This window comes from Sparus aurata, chromosome 11 (genome assembly GCF_900880675.1).
Source record: "Sparus aurata chromosome 11, fSpaAur1.1, whole genome shotgun sequence".
NCBI classification, from domain to species: Eukaryota; Metazoa; Chordata; class Actinopteri; order Spariformes; family Sparidae; genus Sparus; species Sparus aurata.
Window position 1 is genome coordinate 9,548,803 of NC_044197.1, and position 20,112 is coordinate 9,568,914.

Sequence of the window (20,112 nt, forward strand, 5' to 3'; positions counted from 1 at the left end):
GCCGAAAACAAGCGACCTCTCTGGTCGTGGTAAAAAAAAAAAAAAAAAAAAAAAAAAAAAGATATCATTACATTTTGCACACACACATAAATATCACCCTGATTCCATACATGTATTGCATTGTATCTTTGCATTTGTTATTGTTTTTATATGTTATGATCCTTTTTTGTTTTAGTTCCTGGACTTCAAAACAATATGACATACAATACAATAGGAAGAGGATCAAGGAAGAACAAGCCCAAAAAACCTGTGACTACCAATATTTATAAGCAACGTTAAAGAAAAACAAGCCCAAAGTCGCTTTTAATAAGCGGACTTGGCAACTGTGGTTAAAGTATGTCCACAGGTCCATTTGTTGCACGTGACCCTATAAAATGCCACTCATTGTCATTTAGATGCATTGTGGGTAATGTAAGTTATGAAAGATTCCAAAATTAATGTTGGACAGTTCAAAGACAAATTGTCAAAACTGAAAAAAAAAAAACAGAGATATTGCATTTGGTATTCCACACATTCTGCACACACTGGACGAATGTGTGGAACAGGAATGTTGAGGTGGAGCGGGTCATCTAGCACTCGTAAGGTCACTGGTTCAAATCCCTAGCTCCCCCAGCAGCAGGTTGAAGTGTCACTGAGCAAGATACTGAACCCCAAAGTGCATGGCTGCCTCTGCCAGCAGTGTATGAATGTGTGTGTGACAAGTTGCTGGTCCGTAGCCTTGAAAAGCGCTATAGAAATATAAGTCCATTTACTTCTTCCTTTTCAAAACCTGACATTACCCATAATGCAACGTAGTCAGAGTGACATCACTAGAGGCAATTTATCAGGTTACATGCAGCTTCTTCAAGCTTTCAAGGCTTGAAACTACTTTTTTTCCACATTTACAGTAACTCTCCCCAATAAACTGTGCACACACTTTAATGTGTACAATTGGTGGTGGTGCCCTTTAATGACAATGTCCAACTGTTTTAACCCACTGTAACATATAAACTATGTTCCGCAGGTTTAGGGGTCGTACAAGTACACAAAAGTTTCACAAATCTGAGGCCACACATTTGTCATCTTCCACAAGGTTTGTCAATTCCTACAAGGTCTCTTTCAGATTAAATCAAATTATGTCCTGTTTTCTAACAGTTGCATATCATATTCATAACACACACAACATATATTTACACATAATATTGTATGAAGGCTGAAGTACATGACAATATGATGACGATCTGACGGCAGTGCACTGACTTCCAACTGCCAATGACGATGCACAATATTGGATTTTAGCCAGTATTGATTATGAGGGGATTTTCTGACTACGGATAATGTGCCAATATTATCATGCATCCCTACTATAAAGTTGTGCCTAACCACTTCCATACCACAAATCACAGACATTCACTACCATGATTAAAAATCCACTGCTGTGCATGAATCACATTTCATTTTATTGCTATTACTTTCACAGCGTATACATTTGGCTGAACTCTACATGTCAGGTTAATGCTGTTCCCTTAATCTTACTGTATAGACTATAAATGAGGTATAGATGTAAATGTTTCCACTCATTCTTCAACAGATCATCTCCTACTATTACACAACCTGAACAGATCTTGTCTGCGCACACTTATAAACCAACTTGTTCTGACAAACACCACATGGGTAGGCAAACCAAAACAATAATAATTTAATGTGAGTGTGTCACATTCACTCCCCAAACCTGAGCTGCCTCTCCTTCTCTATACCATGCAGCTCCCTCGCCCGATTCTTCAGCTCCTCGGCTTTCTTCTCATCCTTCTCTGCACCATCCCCAAGTCTGTACATACGACTTGCGTTGGCGCAGCCCCACACGTGTCCCAGCTCACAAGCCCTGTTAGCGTACTTCAAAGCCTGAGTCATATCTGGTGCCATCCCTTTAGAATTGCCCTCAATGAACATGGCGCTGAGGTTAAAGCAGGATGGAGCGAAGCCACCGGCGCAGGCCTTCTCATAGTACTGCCGGGCTGCTTTAAGGTCAGGTGTTCCCTCCAGAGCTCGTCCGTCATGGGCCAACAGTCCAACGTTGTGGCAGGCATCTGTCGACTTCTTTCCTCCGGAATTGCAGGAGCGCATGAATAAGGAGTAGGCTGTTTTTAGACACTCAGTCATTCCACCTGGTGGGAAGAGTTCAAATTCCATTACTTGAATGACAATTTGACCATAAAAGATTAAATGAAGTTCTGCATTCAAGCTGCATTCATGTATCAATATTACAATTGCTAACCTGAAGCATTTAACAGAGTCTGACCTTCATCTGAAGCCACAGTATCAGAAAAATAAACTTTTTTTTTTTTTTACGTTGATCCCTCAAATGTGGCATTCATACACTTGTGACAGACACGTGATATGGTTTTCACATGTAAACAATGTTCTGAATTCTTTATTTTATGTTTAGTCTACCAGATGTGAAGAAATAAAAAAAATAATGCCCATCACAACTTACAACAGCCCAAATTACTAAACATAAACATAAACACCAATTCCTGTGTAGTACACGGTCCAGTTACTAACTACCTCTTTCCCTGTTGAGTAAGTAATCATATTTTATTTTGTTTTTATTTATTTTCCTTGTTTAACATTGATTTAAAATGTAACCAGTAACGTCAGTACAGCCAAACATGTGGTGGGTTAAAAATACATTAGACTCACCTTGAGTATTTAATGTCACAGTCTCAGTCGAATGAATTCAAACTCAAGCAAAGCCCCACGTTTACCAGTACTTTGTATTTCTGTGTCTAATACAACACATTTTCTGTTGTTTCAACTTATGATGGTTTTAATTAACTTAACCATTAAACGTTTTAACTTTGACGCAAAAACAAACCACAAATAAGATCCACTGCTGTTTTACCTTTGCCTGTGATATGGTAAGCCCCCAGTTTGTAGCAGCTCTCTCCATGTCCATATGTCTCACAGTTGTGTTTGAGCACCTGTGCTGTAGATTCATAGTTTTTTTTCACCCCCTCCAAGTAGTCTGCGAGCCTTTGGCACCCTAAAGAAAGACATGTCACAGGGATACATGAAGAGGCAATCACACCTCACACTGATCAAACACTCTTCTGTCTCCATCACCATTGATATGTGGTCAATGATCCACTGGTCAGCACATGATTGTTACCTTCAGGATCCTTCTCTTTGTAGCACTGAAAGCTGTACTCCACTCCCAAATTATCCAGAAACTGCTTCACTTCGTTCTCGTCTTCGAAGTTGATAAGTCCAGCCATATTTCAGTTCGCACGCCTGCCTTTTAACTCCACTATAATCACATGTGCTGAAGGCTAAGCTGCCACACATCCACTACTACTTATGACCTTGGTGAATGGGTTCGCATGCGATGTTGCAAAAGCGTTTCCTTTAAATAAAAATAAAAATAGAGGTGATCCAGCCAGTCGTAACGACGATTTGAAAATATTATTTAAGTACTAATAACACAATTACAATGAAAACAGAAGGAGAGCATGTTCGTGCGCGTCTCTAGTTGACAACTTCCTGGTTTCATAACCAACCATCACGGGCTTCCGTAGTCCTGCCCCGTCGCTAATGTACTTCCAGTGTTGTGACCTTTGTTTACTGTCTGTCTAGTCAGTCTAGTCAAAAATAGACCCAACTCCCCGCTGTAAAAACGATATCCCCCCACCGGTTCCTCAGCCCAGGGTTTCGGCCGCCGCAGTTATTTGTCGATATCTTTTCAACATGAATTCCGCCACAGCCGACAGCTCTCGACATTTTTGCACGGACAGCGATTTCCCACAACGGAGGCGACAACAAGTGAGCTAGCTAGCCTAGCTGGTTTCTCGGCTAACGTTCGTCGTCCTCTCCCCCCCCTGGTTACCGTGCTGTCACGCAGATTAGCATAACAACAGGCTCTCACACAGGTGAACACTGCGAACTGAAACGGGTAAAACGGAGTCGCTCGACGGCTATCAAGCACAGCGGCCATTCTCCTCGGTGGAATATACACCGGTCTCAGCTGCATAAGCTAAAATTAGAGTTGTTTTTTTTAATCAACCATGGCGATGGCGAGGAGTTTCCTCAACACGGTAAGTTTGGCATTTTACAGTCATTTATTTGTGTGACATATTATTTTTGTGCCTTATTCATTACGCTGTTACCACACTGGCGAATGGCGTTGATTAAGACAACATCCATCAACAAACATCTGCCCCTGTTTTCTTCCCAGGATGATGCGTCTCCCGCGCCTCTGACAGATCTGTGCCTGACTTACGTGAGCCAGAATCTGGAGTGTTTCTGTGCGAAGCGCCCCGATGGCTCTCTGTGCTTCAGAGAGGCTGTTCTCTTCCCACAGGAGCTGGCAGACCAGCTGCTGGCCAAGATGGCCACTGAAGGTAAACCTGTACCTACAAATACATTCACCCGCAGGGAAGACTTGTTGATTACTGCGCCTACAAAACCACTGCTGTTTTTTTTTTTTTTTTAAACATCAAATCCCGGCCTGTGTATGCTTTTTTTATTTGTTGCTGCGGCAGCACCCTCAATTTCATTGTACTCTCATGTACAATAACAATAAAGACTATTCTATTCTATTCTATTTTATTCTATTCTAGTCATCACATCCATCTCTTGATTGACAGTTGAGGCAATATTGGGGCTCTACCCTAACTTGCATATGAGCCTTATGTCTAACTGTAGTTCTTTCCACTTCAGGTCCGTTGAATGACAGCACGGTGGGTGTGTTTCGGAACTGCGAATACCTGCGTCTGAGGCGAGCCTGCATCCGGACAGCGCGGATCTCTGCGGAGGCCTTTCAGAAAGCCCTCTGCCCTCACCGGCTGTTGGAGCTGGATGCCGCCAGGGTCAACGCAGACCTCACTATTCCTGATATTCTACAGGGTCTCGCCACCAATAAATATTGTCAGGTAAAGTCAGAGTGTGTCAGCTTGTGTGATTTAAACCACTTAAAAATGGAAACCTTTATTCCATATCATATTGTTTTGGCTTTACCCTGCAGGAGTCCCTCCAGCGACTTGTCCTAACAGGTCTGACCATGTCCTCCCTGGAAGAACCAATCCGGCATCGTTTCAGCTCTCTTCAGGGCCTCCGCTCCCTCTCTCTAGCCAACGTGGACTTCTATGACTCCGGGCTCGTCGACGTGTGTTCCCTGCCTCGACTGGAAAGCCTGGATCTCTCCAACACTTCAGTCACCAACCTGAACCCACTGCTCGGCCTGAAGGAGCGCCTGCGCTCACTCACACTGCACCAGCTGAAGAGGCTGGAGATGAGCACTGGTCAGCTGCTGGGAGTCATAGGCCAGTTGGATGTGTTGCAGGTTAGTGGAAGGATGAGTATGCACTTAACATGTTTCTATTGATTGATTAGAGAAACACTTTCTCTTTGATTTTCTCCTAGCCGTGATTGTGTTTTATGAATCATATTATTGTCTTTGTTTGTGTGAAACCCTGCCTATGCAGCACCTGGACATCAGTGACGACAAGCAGTTTACCTCTGACGTGGCTCGTCAGCTGCTCGGACAGCCAGGGATCCTGCCTGCTCTTGTTTCCCTGGACGTGTCCGGGAGGAAACAGGTGTGTGTGTGTTTGCATGAGTGTTTCAGTTAGATTGCAATAGATAGAATACAGACAATTGATTCAAGTCGTCATTTCTTACTTGTGTGAATGTCGCAGGTGACAGATGCAGCTGTTAAGGCGTTTGTTGAGGAGAGACCAGGGATGACCTTCGTGGGACTTCTGGCTACAGATGCTGGATTTTCAGACTTCCTCTCTGGAGAAGGAAACCTAAAGGTAGGTATGCATGTGAGCATAAATGTTGATAGCTGTGCATAGAAAGTTGGGTTTGCAACAGCACATTGTCTGTGTGTGTAAACAGGTAACAGGGGAGGCAAACGAGACCCAGATCTGTGAGGCCCTGCGTCGCTACAGTGAAAGGGAGGGTTTTGTGAGAGAAGCTCTGTTTCATCTGTTCAGCTTGACTCACGTCATGGAGAAACCGAGGCCTGACATCCTCAAGGTAGGCCCATGTTATTGTACTTGGAAAGTGTGTTTTCTCATTCCTTTAAGACAGAATATGGTTTACCTTGTCTGTAAGAAAAACATTTTGATTATCATATTATATTGTTGTATCATGCTTACACAATAAGTTTAAAGTCATACCCAAACCACACATTTATCTGATAAGCAATGGAGTGTCAGTCATATTTCCTCGTTTAGCTGTTACCGAGTATTAATTTGCCAATTACAGTTCCTCATCTGTCTCAAATAATGTAATATTACTTCCCTCTTCTCCTGATTTTCCCTTTTCTTTTCTAGCTGGTAGTTTTGGGTATGAAGAATCACCCCGCCACTCTGAATGTCCAGCTGGCAGCTAGTGCCTGTGTGTTCAACCTGACGAAGCAGGACCTGGCAGCAGGAATGCCGGTGCGACTGTTGAGTACGGTCACTCAGCTTCTACTGGAGGCCATGAGGACGTTCCCCAACCACCAACAGGTAGCTTCATTCCCACGTCATGCATGTAATTTCAATCACAAACAAAACAATTACTGCGTTTAAGCAGGCTGGCGCACGTGATACAGTTTACCAGCACAGTGAACTTTGAGAGAAAAACAATGTGACCAGTGACATATAACCAGTTCCCCCTAAATGATAGACCAGCCAAGCAGGATTTTTTAAGGCACAGAGAACAATAGAAATCAGTCTTTGAGCTACAACAGGAGTCAGTATCACACTTTTCCCTGTCACCAGTCAATGCATTTCTAAATAAAAATGTTTATGAATTAATTATAATTTCTGTGTATTTACTGCTGAGTAGTGTCATTGTTGTGTAACACCTGATTTTAAATGTTAATGTTGAGCCTGCAGTATGCTTTATGAAAACAGAAAATAAGATGCAGGTTACTGTACAGATTTTTCCCTGATACTTATTCCGCCTCATGTATATATTCTTCATTCACAATCTGAACCTGCCTATGTACATAAATGTAACTGTAGGAGCAGTTGATCACAAACAAGACAGATGTAATTATTGAAGCTTGATGGTGAGCTGTGGTTGAAAGCCCTGTCTGAGTGTATGGCCTCTGGGAATTAGAAAACATCTTAGGGGAAAACGAATGTGAGCAAACTAAAAAGGCATTGTGACAGTTCGAAAATTCTGTTGGGGTGGGGAACTTCCCAAAGCCAAAAAACGCAGCAGCTTCCTTTTTTCTGTTTTCCTCATCACGCACAGAGATAGAAGCTTCACACAAGCAAATGCAAAATATAGTGTAATGCAAGAGCATCGTGCTGATTAATAACGTATTTAAATAATGTGTTCTACACTGGAATCAAATCCAAGTATCAGGTCAGAACTGGGAAGTCATTGAACTGTGAAATGTACAGTTAAATCTGTTTATCTGTTTTTACTGTATTGTATTTTTAGAATAAATGATTTCATTCAATATTATTAGTATTATTATTATTAAATTATTATTAGTATTTCAGGTTGTTGTCATGCCTGTTTTGGTTTGTCTGTCTACAGCTGCAGAAGAATTGTCTGCTGTCTCTGTGCAGTGATCGCATTCTGCAGGAGGTCCCATTCAACAGGTGAGAAATTCAAATTTATTCACGATAGTATTTTTAATTAATACTACTATTAATACCATTAATTATTTTAACATGTAATTATAATTTGCCTTTTCGTGGTTACCGTCTTGAAAAAATACTAAATATCTAAAAGAAAGTGTAAATGTGTGTCAGTGGAAGCAAAGAAGGAAACTCAAATCTGTTAAAGATGTACTATATTTACACAAGAAGTGTTTCGCACTCTGTCTTTGTTTTTAAGGTTTGAAGCTGCAAAACTAGTGATGCAGTGGCTCTGCAACCATGAAGACCAGAACATGCAGAGGATGGCTGTGGCTATCATTTCCATATTGGCTGCGAAGGTATATGTCGCGTTGTATTATTCATGCATCCCTTAGCACGTTTCTTTGCGTCTTCCTGAACTCGTTTGCTTCTTCCAGTTGTCCACAGAGCAGACAGCTCAGCTGGGAGCGGAGCTGTTCATAGTGAAGGTGAGATTCTCTTCTATGCTCTGTTGTCCTTCACCAAAAAAAGGCAAATTTTTTTAGCAGATATTCTCCCTCCCCCCCGCAGCAACTCCTCCACATCGTGAGTCAGAAGGCTACTCAGGGCATGGTGGACGCCACCCTCAAATTTACACTGAGTGCACTTTGGAACCTCACTGATGAGTCACCAACAACCTGCCGCCATTTTATTGAGAACCAGGGTCTGGACCTGTTTATTAAAGTTCTCGAGGTACACAAAAATGTCAACATGTAGATGTAAATAAACAGAAAGCACTGCATAGAAAACATCTAAGTGCAGATTACCATATTAGTTAGTCATTACGCGTAATCACGTGTTCCTCTGTATATAGTATCTATGCCTTTAGGGCGGGCTGACTCACTTGTTTTGTTTCCATTCCTCCAACCCCCTCTGCAGTCCTTCCCCAATGAGTCTTCTATCCAGCAGAAGGTTCTCGGCCTGCTGGTGAGTTCACCGCTTTCTCACTACCCCTTTAGAAAAACTCAATCTTGAATACATTTGCAACATCAATCCATCGTTATTCTCTTTGAAACTTTTTTGCCGCGTAGAACAACATAGCCGAGGTCGGGGAGCTGCACGGTGAGCTGATGGTGCAGGGCTTCTTGGACCACATCAGGACTCTGCTGCACAGCCAAGAGGTGGAGGTCAGCTACTTCGCCGCGGGCATCCTCGCACATCTGACGTCACGAGGAGAGGAAGCCTGGACGCTCAGCTCTGATCTTCGGTCCTCGCTACTGGAGCAACTGGTGGGGAATCGGCAAAAACTACTTGCGCAACAATACTGCACACAATTATTTTTAAAAGTTGATTCGAGTCTTTTGCCTTTATTTGTCTCCCTAGCACGCTGTTATTGTGAAGTGGCCCGCACCCTGAGTGTGAAATGGTGGCCTACAGGTGAGATTCAGCATCTCTACAGTCATAATAAAGCAGAAAAAATTATCCACAGTTGATTTTTATACAGTATGTAATACTACGGTTAAGAGAGCACCTTGAATCTTTGAGTCTTCACACTGAGCTTTATGCCTCCATGCATGAACACGTGACATTCAGTATCAACAAATCCTTATTGTCTCTCATTCTGTAGGTCATTTAATCCCTTCTTTCCCTTACTGGAGTGCTTTCACACCCCTGGTGTCCAGCTGTGGGCGGCCTGGGCCATGCAACATGTCTGCAGCAAGAACGGTGAGACACACATCCGCTCACACACTAAACCAATTGTTATACTACTTTTACACATTTGACCACTCGCAAATCATTTACTGACATCCGGTTGTTACTTATTTACCTTCAGCTAACAGATTTGATTTTGTGTCTCCCTCTGCGTTCGCAGCCGCTCGTTACTGCAGCATGCTGTTGGAGGAGGGCGGCCTGCAGCAGCTGGAGCTCGTTCATACACACCCACAGACCCACAAGGACGTCAAACGGTTGGCGAAGAGCATTCTGGAGAGCCTGCAGAACCACAGAGCTCGCACCGGCCAGACTGCACCGTTGCCGACAAATCGCCGTGTGCCGCCACAATAGCCACACACAGGTAAAAAAAAAAAAAAAAAAAAAAACTTTTAACAGGGTTCGTACGGGTGCTTGAAATCATTGAAAGTGCTTGAATTTCAATGTTGTGTTTTCAAGGTCTGAAAAGTGCTTGGATTTTAGTTTAAGTGCTTGAAAGTGCTTGACATTATAACTCTGTGTCTTTCACAAAATTGGGATCAGACTGGATAATTAATTTCTTAAGTTTTTGCTATTATAGAATATAATTTTAGATGTTTACAGCATAATACAATGTACATAATTGTGATAAAAAGTGAAGAAAAAAATCACAAGTATATATATTCCTTTAGATACGTATTTTACCCCAGCAATAAGGTGCTGGAAAATCTTAAAAATGACCCTTAAAAGTGTTTGAAAAGTGCTTGAATTTGACCTTGAAAAATGTGTACGAACCCTGTTTTAACTATTACATCTGTGCATTATGTTGAGGATATATATACTGAAGATAGCATTCTGACCAGCCAGCCTGGCCCATTCTGGTCCAAAGCTCCCATGCTTGCGGTGTAAGCACCATCACTCACCCGGTGCACCAATCATCCAGACCACTAGCTGCAAAGCTAACTGAGCTAACGGCAGCTACAGTTGGCAGCATTTAGCAGTTACTATAGTTACATGCTGTCCCCCATTTGTTTTGAGTATGCATTCAACAGGTGGCCATTTCTTACATATTGCACCTTTTTAAGTAAGATAATGGGACAAGTTTTTACTTAATTCAAGCAAGAAACACCTTGTAATCGTTGTATTTCCTTGTTTTTAAATGGCTTTTTTCCAGTCTTGCTGTATCATGTTTTTGTATTTTTTCTTTCAGGAAATGACTCTCCCTGACAAAGAAGAGGACATAAACTGGGTCCCACTACAGAGGGATTTTGTATTTGGCGCCCGTGCGTGTGTATGTGTATCCCACGCACAAACACACTTTATCAAGAATCTCTAGAACGTAAACTCAAAGGACAAAGTAAATTTTAAAAAATAATGGACAAAGACTACGCAATTCTTTGCACACACACACAAATACACACACACACTAACTTTATTTATTTTCTTCGTGTTTGTTTAAAAAACGAAAATATTTTTGTGTGTGCTCATTGTGATTGATTGAAAAAATGTAATTATAGGAACAAACTGTTGGTCAGTTAAGCTCGACGTGGGGTTTGTGTCTGCGCTCGCTATTGTTAATCTGACATTGGCATTATGAGAATTTTTGTACCAAAAATGTGTGCACACACAACTCTCAGTCTGGGGATTGAACCTCCCAAAAGCTGAGCTGAGGGTCGACGCCCTCTGCCTCCTGTATGTTACTGAGGGCTCTGGTTGTCCGAATTGGTTGACTGGCTCATTAGATAATACGCATGACGCTGCTGCTGTGAGCCGAAGCATGCTGGAGTTTGTCTGAATGCTTGCACTGTTCATTTTAGGAATGCCTGCTTGTTTGTTTATTGCAGTGTTCACTGAAACCCACGCCTCTGGGGCCACAATACTGCTGTTGCTCTCCTCTTCATTTAGTCTTCTATCGGCCAATGCCTTTTGATTTGATGTGACAGGACATTTGCCAAGGGTGTGTTCAGTGGCTTCAAATGTTCCAGACGTTAAAGCTGAAAACCTAAATTATGGGGAAGTTATATCGACGCTCTGATGCGTTATCTTTTTGTAAACATTTGACAGCCCCTAAACCAGTTGTATCAGTGGCAAACATCTGATCAAATCTAATCTTGAATATTATCCCGTCAGTTATGGGTAAAGCGAAAAAACACTCTCTGGACACAAATAGCAATAATGATGAGGTCAGTATTATCATGATGGTTATGTGTATTCAGCTGTTTTTCTCTTTGAGAAACTTGTGTGTGTGTGTATATATATATATTGGTGTGTTCGCTGTGTCTTAAAGATAGAGACAGCACTTCGTGTGAGCATGTGTGTGTATGTACGTCTGTACAAGTAGCTGCATCTTTAAAGAGTGTATGTAATTTGTACATAATAGAAAATGAGAGAGAAATGGTATCCGTTTGTTCGGGACTGGATGAAAATTGGCTGCATGGAAATTATTATAATGTATGATCCATTGTATAAGAATTAATGATGATTAAGAACAAAGGAGGGGTGCACCCTGGGTATTTTTTCTGTTCTGACATGCCTGGCCATGTGACATTAGTATCCTGCCGGATACCATTTTACCAGGTACGCTTCTGCTGTCCAGAGAAGCCTCCATCTGCTGTTACAGCTGACGCCCACATGCTCCTTTTTCATCTGAGGCTCCATCATTATTCTCTATGCAATCATGACTAATGTTGCTTCTATAAACTGCTGTCAAGCCCCTCATACAACCGTGATGACTCACTTAAAAAAGAAAAACAACATTTTCGAGGCTTCAGCGGGAACCGTGATAGGTCAAAGGACTTCTATAAAGTCTATTAAAAAAAACTTGCATGTTAATGCGGGAGGAGATAATGCTTGGTTACTAAATGGTTATCTAAAACACAAGACATCAGCTCATCTGCTCAGTGAATTATGGCCTTATTGTTTTCTGTAATTCAGTTGTTGTTTGAGCTTGCCGATCATGCATGAGTCCTGAGCTGATGGAGCAGCAGACGACACAGAACCTGCTTTGGATCTGTTTCTGATAATGTTTTGATATTTTGAGTTGAGCCCCTGAACATCTTCTTGAATGAACGCCAGTTAAATTTTTCACGACTTTTTGTGAATCAGATGGAAGATGCAAAAAGTGAAGATACTGTATGTCTGCTGTGACTGTGCCATGTTGCTGCTGAGAGTCACGTTTTCAAGTTTGGAAAATAAAGAATGTACATTCCCATAATCTGGACATGACGCTTGTGTGGCAATTTCTTCTTTTTGTTTTATTCCAAAAAACAGCCTCACATCACCCATGAAGTGTGGAAGGTGTAATAAAACAGTATAAACTTTTGTGTCACCAAAGCAGACAGTCACCACTGTGGACTCACGCTGACCTTAACTAAGATACTGATGCTGGCTGGGCTGCACACAGACAATCAATAGAAGTTAATTGCCTATCAGACATGATGTTACAGAGAGCCACGTGCATCCATGTGGGCACGTCTGTGTGAGAGAAATCCAATAATTTCAAAGAAGTTTACTCCCCAATGTACCGCGGGGGTCTCTTCTCTATGAAGGCAGCCATACCCTCCCGTCTGTCCCGCGTGGGGATGACCTGAAAAGAGAGGGGTTACAGCAGGTGGTCTGACTTTAGACGGAAGTGTTTCACAGAATTTAGGGAGTGCGTGTAGAAACTGTGCCCAAAGCAGTATTGATTTTGAAGGTTAGCAAAGCACAGAGATCATCCACATCATGGGTTGTTAAGGAAGTCAGTTAAAGGATAAATTCACCCCAAAATTACATTTTGAGGCGTAATCCAAGTCTCCAAAACCCCCAAACCCCAAACTTCTAGCTGCTAAGCTAATCATCAGCGCATTAAATGTACTAAATTACAGCAAATAAGCAATGGAAGTCTTACCCGAGCATAACACATCCTCTCTATTGCCATCGCCGAACCGATGTCAACCTGCAAGAGACAGATTTTAGTCACTGCTATCACTGATGTAAAAGATACATATACATATATATTTAAAAAAAAATCAATAAATCACAAAGTACCTCAACGCCTCTGTTCATTGCCTCTTTTGCCATCCGCACAGCAATAGGAGCCTGGACAACAGACGTGAAAGACTCACACTTACTGTTATACATTTATAGCATCAGTATGAACGTTGAATAAGTCTAAATCATGACAAAACATATTCAAAGATTAACAATAATTTTCCACACGAAGATCAGTTTAAAACAGGAGCTTGATGTCAAATCTAGAAAGAATTCCCCCAACGATGTCATTGTGATGTCATTAGTGTTATCTCACGCACACAGCATTAACTGCAAACTGAGGAGGTGAACTCTGAAAGATGTGTTTGCAGGGAAGGGACGGTCTAATGAGAGGCAAAGCTGAGTCGAATTATGGGAAATGTAGGAGCAAGCGTCTTTTGTTTTTTTTTGTCAGTTGCAGATTTTATTATTTTTTTTTATTTACTTATTTTTATAGGAGCAGGAGCAAGCGTTTTCATTTCATTCGGTCTCATCTAAATACTGTCAGTTGATGGCAGAGGCATCTTTTCAAATTCTGGAAGTTTTCACAGGAAGCCACAACAACACTAACATAAAGAAATCTTCCTCCATCCAACACGTCCTCACCTCCTTTCAGTGCAAACCCCCGTCCCCCGTCCCCAGTCCCCACCGACGCAAGCATGTGTCGGGTAATGTGTGTGTGTGTTTGTGTGTGTGTGTGTGCCCTGCTATTTGCGGCCCATTTTCTCCACTTGACTGCCACTCCGGCCCGACCAACTGCGGGCATCTGAACTGGAGTGAGAGAAATATGGAGCGACAGAGGCCTGGAGAGAGCAGAGAGAGAGAGGTGGGAAGAAAAACACCAGGAAGAGAGAGAGAGGAGGCGAGACGCAGAGGAGGAAGCCCAGGTCGCTGGCCTGGAGGAGGAGGAGGGATGCATCAGTATCTGAGCTGTGGCGGAGAGGAAAGAGTGTGTGTGTGTGTGTGTGTGTGTGTGTGTGTGTGTGTTGTCACCTGGGGCAGTATCTCTCTGGCCAGGCTGAGTGCCTCTCTGTAGGCAGCGTCTCCTGTCTGGTTCTGCTCGACAGCTCTGTTTACTAGCCCCATCTCCAGAGCTGTCTGCCCTCCCACACGCCTACCTGATAACAGACGGAAGGAGAGGGAGAGCAAGAGAGAGAGAGAGATAAACAAAACCCTCTGAACGATAAGGAGCCTGTGTCTATAGCAACATGTCGGTGTTTCTGTAATACCACCTGTGAAGATGAGCTCTTTGGCCAGAGTGATGCCGACCATCCGCGGCAGCCGCTGACTGCCCCCTGCAGGACCAACCACAAGGTCAACTTCCCTCTGCACAGCTGCCTCGTCGCTCTACCACACATACTTTGCAAGGTCTTTTTTTTGTGTGTTTTTTTTTTTTGCATGACCTCTGCTTCGTCTTACCCGCCCCTGGGAGCAGCCCCCGTGTCGTCTCAATCAGACCCATCTGTGCCGAGGACGCTGAAACACACACACACAAACACAGAGGACGGCTGAAGGTCTGCGCCGCTGAGTGCCATTAAGCCGGGGAGGAGCGTAAAAGTCTGACTGATGCCTCTGTCAGAGCAACAGACGCAAACACCTGCTCACCTAGCTCGTCAGCCCTCGGCCAATCAGCGCGCCGCCACGGCCGATTTAACCAATGGCCTTGTTCATCGGGCAACGTGAACAGCTGGGCAGATGCGTCTGGCCCCACCAGCTTTCATTAGTCCCCAAGCTCGGTGGCAGATCATTAGTGCCGGGTGAAAAAGCGCTGCTCTCCAAAACGCCTGCCTCTCAGGAGCAACAACAGATTTGCTGTTGACCACTGGGTTCTTCTCAGTGTATGTTATGATTAAGTTTGAAACCCCCAAAAGATCAGCTTTAAGATAGTCAACAGCATCTTATTCAACAGTCTGCCAATATCATACGCAGTATTTTTGCTACAGCCCAGTTCCAGTTCTCCTTGATCATGCCGACATAATGAAATAATAACAAGGAAGACTTTTGAAGGTGGCACCAATTTATCACGGAAATATTGCTGTCTTCTGCATTACTTTATACACATTGCCTCAAAATTTGGCTTGAGTTTGTAGTGAATGACCGCTGCTTGTTTCTTCAGCCCGTAAACAAACACATATTTTAGAGTATTTTTCCATTTATTAAAGGGGCTCTGTGGAACTTCTGTGTTGTGCTGGTAGCCAGTCGTGAGTTTATATTAGCGGACTCTATTTCTAAACTTCATCTACTGTTGCTCTCTGATAGTGGAATGAATTAAGCCACATCCTTTGGGACATCAAGGAAAATCCAACCCGAGTCCTTCACAAACAAACCCACAGTCCAGTATCAAAGTAGACCCTTTATATTTTTTCATTCTTTTTCTTTCCTTCTTTCTGGTTCTTGTGCATCTTTCAAAGAGCTTGAAAATTAAAAAACAAAACTGCACACGAACGGAAGCTCCTCAAACGCCTCGTCAGGGGCCCCGCCTTTATTTCTGTGACTTTGTGACATCACACAACGTCACCATGTTACATAGAGCCCCTTTAATCCTTTTGTTGAATTACAGAATAGTGAAAATATGTTTTTCTGAAAACCGTTACTACTCTGTTATGCCTCTGGACACAGCTGTTGCCAACGCAGAGGCATAAAAATGGGTTTTGTCTGACCTTGTAAAACTCACGACAACACCGAGACCTTTGTACTTATCAGATTAGAAAGTCAGATACTGCAATAAAAACAAGATAGAATGAAAACGGAAAAACAAGGTTGATAAAAGGCACAGTTTTGTGTAGCAGAAACGTTCCTTCGCCTTTTTTTTTTGCTAACTTGTTTAATATTGCAGAATATTACTACTGACCTCGGGGAGTCTCAGCGCCCAGGTTGAGAACCTCTGCTTTTATCTACATTGATGGGATAAGGGAGTTGTCAGTCCACAAAAATGGCCTTAAGTGGACTCTGCTACCCTCCACCATCCTGTTTAAACTCAACCACTGAACTAATATGACGGGATTGGTGACGACTGTGAAGGGAACATGACATCCCCTTTTCATACCCCATTAACATCACCTGAAGAAAGGAAAAGAGAATATAGTCCCGCATGATGCTGACTCACGCGGTTCAGGGTTGACAGGTGAAGGGTCAGAGGTCACTCACCAGCGGTGCGGAGGTCACAGGCCAAGGCCAACTCCAGGCCTCCTCCCAGGGCGACGCCGTCCATCCCTGCGATGGTCGGCATGGGCAAAGATGCTGCCAGGGTCATTACAACAAAGAGACGGAAGTTTATAAATCCCCCAAAAAGCCAGTGACTGCTTATTCTCAACACAACATGTTCTGTTTCTTACCTATTTGAGTCATGAGGGATCGCAGGCCGTGAACGAACAGATCAGACTCAGCGTTGTTCATCTCAGCTCTCTCTTTCAGGTCTGCACCTGCAGAGTGTACACATCATGACAATACGCATGTCGTTTAGAAGGACCTCGATCACAAATCCAGAGACCCGGCAGGTTTCACTTACCTGCGCAGAAAACACCCGGCACTAAACTCCTGAAGACGACCACACGCACCGCTGGGTCACTGGACAGGGTGGAGACCAGCTCCCTCATCTGCACACACAGGGACTCAATGTCTCAGTCTGTATCGTGTGTGTGTGTGTGTGTGTGTGAGAGAGAGCGAGTGAGAGGGAGTGAGTGGTGACATAGAGGTTAGCTCACCTGTGACACAAACACATGGCCGAGAGCGTTTCTTGCCTTGAGTCGGCACATCAACACCTCCACTATGCCTGAGAAGGAAGAAGGACAGGAGGAAGAGCGGGCAGCATGTCACAGCACAGCTTCTTCACAGTGAAGTAGCTATGAACTCAAGTTTGATTAACTATAAATCTGCCATATTTGTAGTATATACATATATATATATATATATATATATATATATATATATATATATATATATATATATATATATAATTGTTTATCTTAATCATATGAATACCAAATATGTATATCAATGTAGCTGCCATGAGGACATGACCTCAGTGTCCTCTTGGCAGCTACCTGTGTGAAGATAAGCTCTTTGTTCCTCAGCAGGCAGGTTAATATTTAGTGGAGTTTCACAGCACACAGGCGTCATTGGCTCTACTGCGGTATGGTATAGTGAAAGTCTCAAACGATTAATGAGCTTGTCAGTGTGAGCAGCAGTGTGTCCCTACCATCGTCCTCCCCCTCTAACCGCTTCACATCCACCTCTACAGGATCAGCCGCCTCCGTGTGCTGCCAGCGGCTGTGTGCGCGGCTGCACGCCGTCAGAGGGCGACCGCCACCGGCCAGCGGTCGCGCTCCGACCCGCGGGATCACGCTGGAAGTTCGGTCGTGCGTTTCCCGCAGAATCACACCGAGCCACCGCCTCGACGAGCAGCACCTCTGCCCTGCCAGCCTGCGAATGAGTGCTGCCATGCCTGCTTGTTCCTTCCCTGTTTAGTCTGCAGAAGCAGGAAGGCTGTAGAGAAAAGTTTCAGGAAGCCTGCTGCAGGTAGCTTCCTGTCAGAGGAGGGACTTGGCTGCTGACCACAGGCTGTGAAAAAAACAGACTTTACTTCTTCAACACTGGTGCTGGTTTAATGCAAATTGTACACCAGGGAGCAAACACTTAGTATTCTGCTCTGATCTTGTCATTTATGCCTGAAATGACTTGGTGACAGTGGGGAAGTTCCAGTTTTCACCACTTCAGGAAATAAAAGGGACAGATGTTGTGGTTTTTAATCAACTGACTGTCTAAAATGTAAAGAAAAGATAAAGAATTGATGTCAGTTCTTTACTCTTCATGCACACCTTTATGACCGTCTACAATCAAGTCAATATAGATGCCTGTTCATGTCAGGGAAACAGATAAGTAATAAATAAATAATAAATAATGCTTAAATAATAATAACAAAAAAATAATAATAATAAATAACAATAATAATAATAAATACAGGAAAATTAAGAAAACAGTATATTGCATGTAATTTATAAATAATGAATTAATGACACTTAAAAAAATGTGACCAATTAATTAATTGATTTACCAACACAATCATTTTCATTATAAAGAAAAAATAACCCAACCCCCCCTACCCTCAAAAAACAAATTGAAAAAGAAAAAAGAAATTAAATTTAAAGAAAAAAATACAACTGTAAGAATGACTATACTGTAACCGATTAAATATGTTATATTGCATATATTGTTTTTAGTTGCAGCCCTCATTTTCTATATACAGACATATATAATTTTAAGTTTTAGTTCACTCAGCCAAAGAAAAACTTAATTGTGAAAGTGTAGTTTTCTTCCTCACACACACACAGACACACACGCACACTCACACACTGTCCAGTCCGTGGAGTGTCCAGTCTTTGGTCAGACAAAGCGTGTTGTTGAGCTAAGGTTTTTCCATCAGGCTGCCCATGTCTAGTCTGACCATGCATTATTGAGCAGGTCTTTACAGGTTATGCAATGACACAGTCAGACGGTGGCTCTGATAGCACAACAGTCTGCACAAAGACAGCCAGGTGTGTGTCTGCATGTGCATGTGACCCTGACCCTCACAACATAAATGAACCCTTAATGAAATATTACAGTGTTATTTTACATTCACATCGATCAGATCTCGTCCCCTCTGCCACAGCCGGCACATTTTTAATGTCCGTTTTATTGCTGTCTGGCTTTGTTTACTCGTCCTGATTAATATGGATGTCAGTGACTCTTGGCAGTGAATCATATTAATTTGTAACTGAGATGTAAACGCATCATTAGTGCAGAGAGTAGGTGGCTGTGTGCTGCAGGGTGTTGGGTCAGGAGGGTAATAACAGGATTAAGTGGGTGAAGTGAAACTGAAGCTATGACCATAAGTGAACACATGAATCACGCATGTTGACCAGCAACCGGCTGAAACAGAAAGAAGAAGGGAAACAAAAGGAGACAGAGAGACGGCAGCCCGATGAGGCATCATTTGCGAGAGAGATCAGTGGGATTTGCGTCACCAGATGGGTTTCTAAGGTTCTGGTTTGGACGGGAACAGGCTGTTCAGATTTGATGTCTGTCAGGTGTGTGTTCCTCTTCTCAGGTGTGCGAGCCTTGAGATGGGAAACTGATGGGCGGATGACACTCGCCCTTTGACTCGAAGGACAGAAACCGATCCTGATGCCCCAAGATGAGACAAGTTGGACCCACAGCACAAAGACGTGGAACACAGACACAAAACACACACACACACACACACACACACACACAGGAGATATTTGCCTTCAAGGTGGTCAAAAAGGACGGAGGAGGAAGTCGAAGAGAAGCTTCCCCTCCAAACCTGCAGGGGTCAGTGTTGTACAAGAGGGTAGATCGGAGGAGCATGTAATCCTGTTGCTTCTTTGCTCACCAGTGCACTCACTGCTCATGTCACCTCACTACAGGCCTCTGCTTCACACTGCAGACTACTGCGGTCCAAAGAGACACTATCCTTCTCCCCATCCTCTTCCTCCCCTCCCTTCAGAGGCAGGAGGTGACGTGAGCAGGGGACAGAGTCATGAGTGGACTGCAGCAGACGGCCCCCCAGCCTCAGCCACAACCAAAGCCCACGGCTGAGTTCAGGCAGGGCGGCCTGGCGAAGGGGCACAAGGCCTGGCATGAGTCAGAGGGAGTGAGTGGCGTCCTGTTACTGGAGCTGTCTGTCACGAGAGAGACGGCACAGTGATCTGCTCAGGGCGTGTACAGTTCGTTTGACCTTTGTGTCCGATGTTTTATCACACAGATACTGTAATACTAACACACATAGTTCTCCGTCTCGAGCTCAGTCTGCACTCATGGACTATAAAAAAAAAAAAAAAAAACATCCCTCAGGCCCAGGCTGTTTTTA

General features: G+C 43.3%; 3 protein-coding genes across 4 annotated transcripts; 1 reads left to right on the top strand and 2 right to left on the bottom strand.

Annotated features, from left to right (window-relative positions):
• Positions 1-916: 916 nt before the first annotated feature.
• Positions 917-3,568, bottom strand: coa7 (cytochrome c oxidase assembly factor 7). Its single transcript, XM_030432656.1, has 3 exons — positions 3,149-3,568; positions 2,882-3,022; positions 917-2,144 (listed from the first exon to the last, which is right to left on the bottom strand). Exons 1-3 carry the CDS (start codon positions 3,252-3,254, stop codon positions 1,699-1,701), a joined length of 693 nt encoding a protein of 230 aa, XP_030288516.1. The 5' UTR covers positions 3,255-3,568; the 3' UTR covers positions 917-1,698.
• Positions 3,569-3,587: 19 nt separating this feature from the next.
• Positions 3,588-12,455, top strand: zyg11 (zyg-11 family member, cell cycle regulator). Its single transcript, XM_030432655.1, is given in 19 exon segments — positions 3,588-4,070; positions 4,211-4,376; positions 4,696-4,907; positions 5,000-5,317; positions 5,460-5,573; positions 5,673-5,789; positions 5,875-6,015; positions 6,315-6,491; positions 7,519-7,583; positions 7,822-7,921; positions 8,000-8,050; positions 8,133-8,294; positions 8,481-8,528; positions 8,633-8,830; positions 8,925-8,951; positions 8,953-8,978; positions 9,169-9,266; positions 9,415-9,615; positions 10,441-12,455. Coding segments are annotated over 18 exon segments (2,241 nt in total). The 5' UTR covers positions 3,588-4,040; the 3' UTR covers positions 9,606-9,615; positions 10,441-12,455.
• Positions 12,456-12,463: 8 nt separating this feature from the next.
• echdc2 (enoyl CoA hydratase domain containing 2) lies at positions 12,464-17,783 on the bottom strand. Of its 2 annotated transcripts, none has more exons than XM_030432657.1 (11): positions 17,440-17,783; positions 16,946-17,013; positions 16,750-16,837; positions 16,577-16,663; positions 16,389-16,496; positions 14,661-14,717; positions 14,474-14,536; positions 14,235-14,359; positions 13,260-13,310; positions 13,120-13,167; positions 12,464-12,816 (listed from the first exon to the last, which is right to left on the bottom strand). In XM_030432657.1, exons 1-11 carry the CDS (start codon positions 17,681-17,683, stop codon positions 12,739-12,741), a joined length of 1,017 nt encoding a protein of 338 aa, XP_030288517.1. In that variant the 5' UTR covers positions 17,684-17,783; the 3' UTR covers positions 12,464-12,738. The 2 variants fall into 2 exon arrangements, with proteins under 2 accessions (XP_030288517.1, XP_030288518.1); XM_030432658.1 differs by having other exon boundaries at positions 16,389-16,481; positions 17,440-17,780.
• Positions 17,784-20,112: the final 2,329 nt, after the last annotated feature.

Excerpts from the sequence above, each read along its gene's own strand:
- coa7 (XM_030432656.1), bottom strand. The coding sequence starts at position 3,254 with ATGGCTGGACTTATCAACTTCGAAGACGAGAACGAAGTGAAGCAGTTT. Across the intron at positions 3,023-3,148 it reads CAAAGAGAAGGATCCTGAAG|GGTGCCAAAGGCTCGCAGAC; the intron begins GTAACAATCATG and ends GTCTTTCTTTAG. Across the intron at positions 2,145-2,881 it reads TTACCATATCACAGGCAAAG|GTGGAATGACTGAGTGTCTA; the intron begins GTAAAACAGCAG and ends TCTTCCCACCAG.
- echdc2 (XM_030432657.1), bottom strand. The coding sequence starts at position 17,683 with ATGGCAGCACTCATTCGCAGGCTGGCAGGGCAGAGGTGCTGCTCGTCG. Across the intron at positions 16,497-16,576 it reads ATCCCTCATGACTCAAATAG|TAATGACCCTGGCAGCATCT; the intron begins GTAAGAAACAGA and ends GTCTCTTTGTTG. Across the intron at positions 13,311-14,234 it reads CCAGAGAGATACTGCCCCAG|GCTCCTATTGCTGTGCGGAT; the intron begins GTGACAACACAC and ends TCTGTTGTCCAG.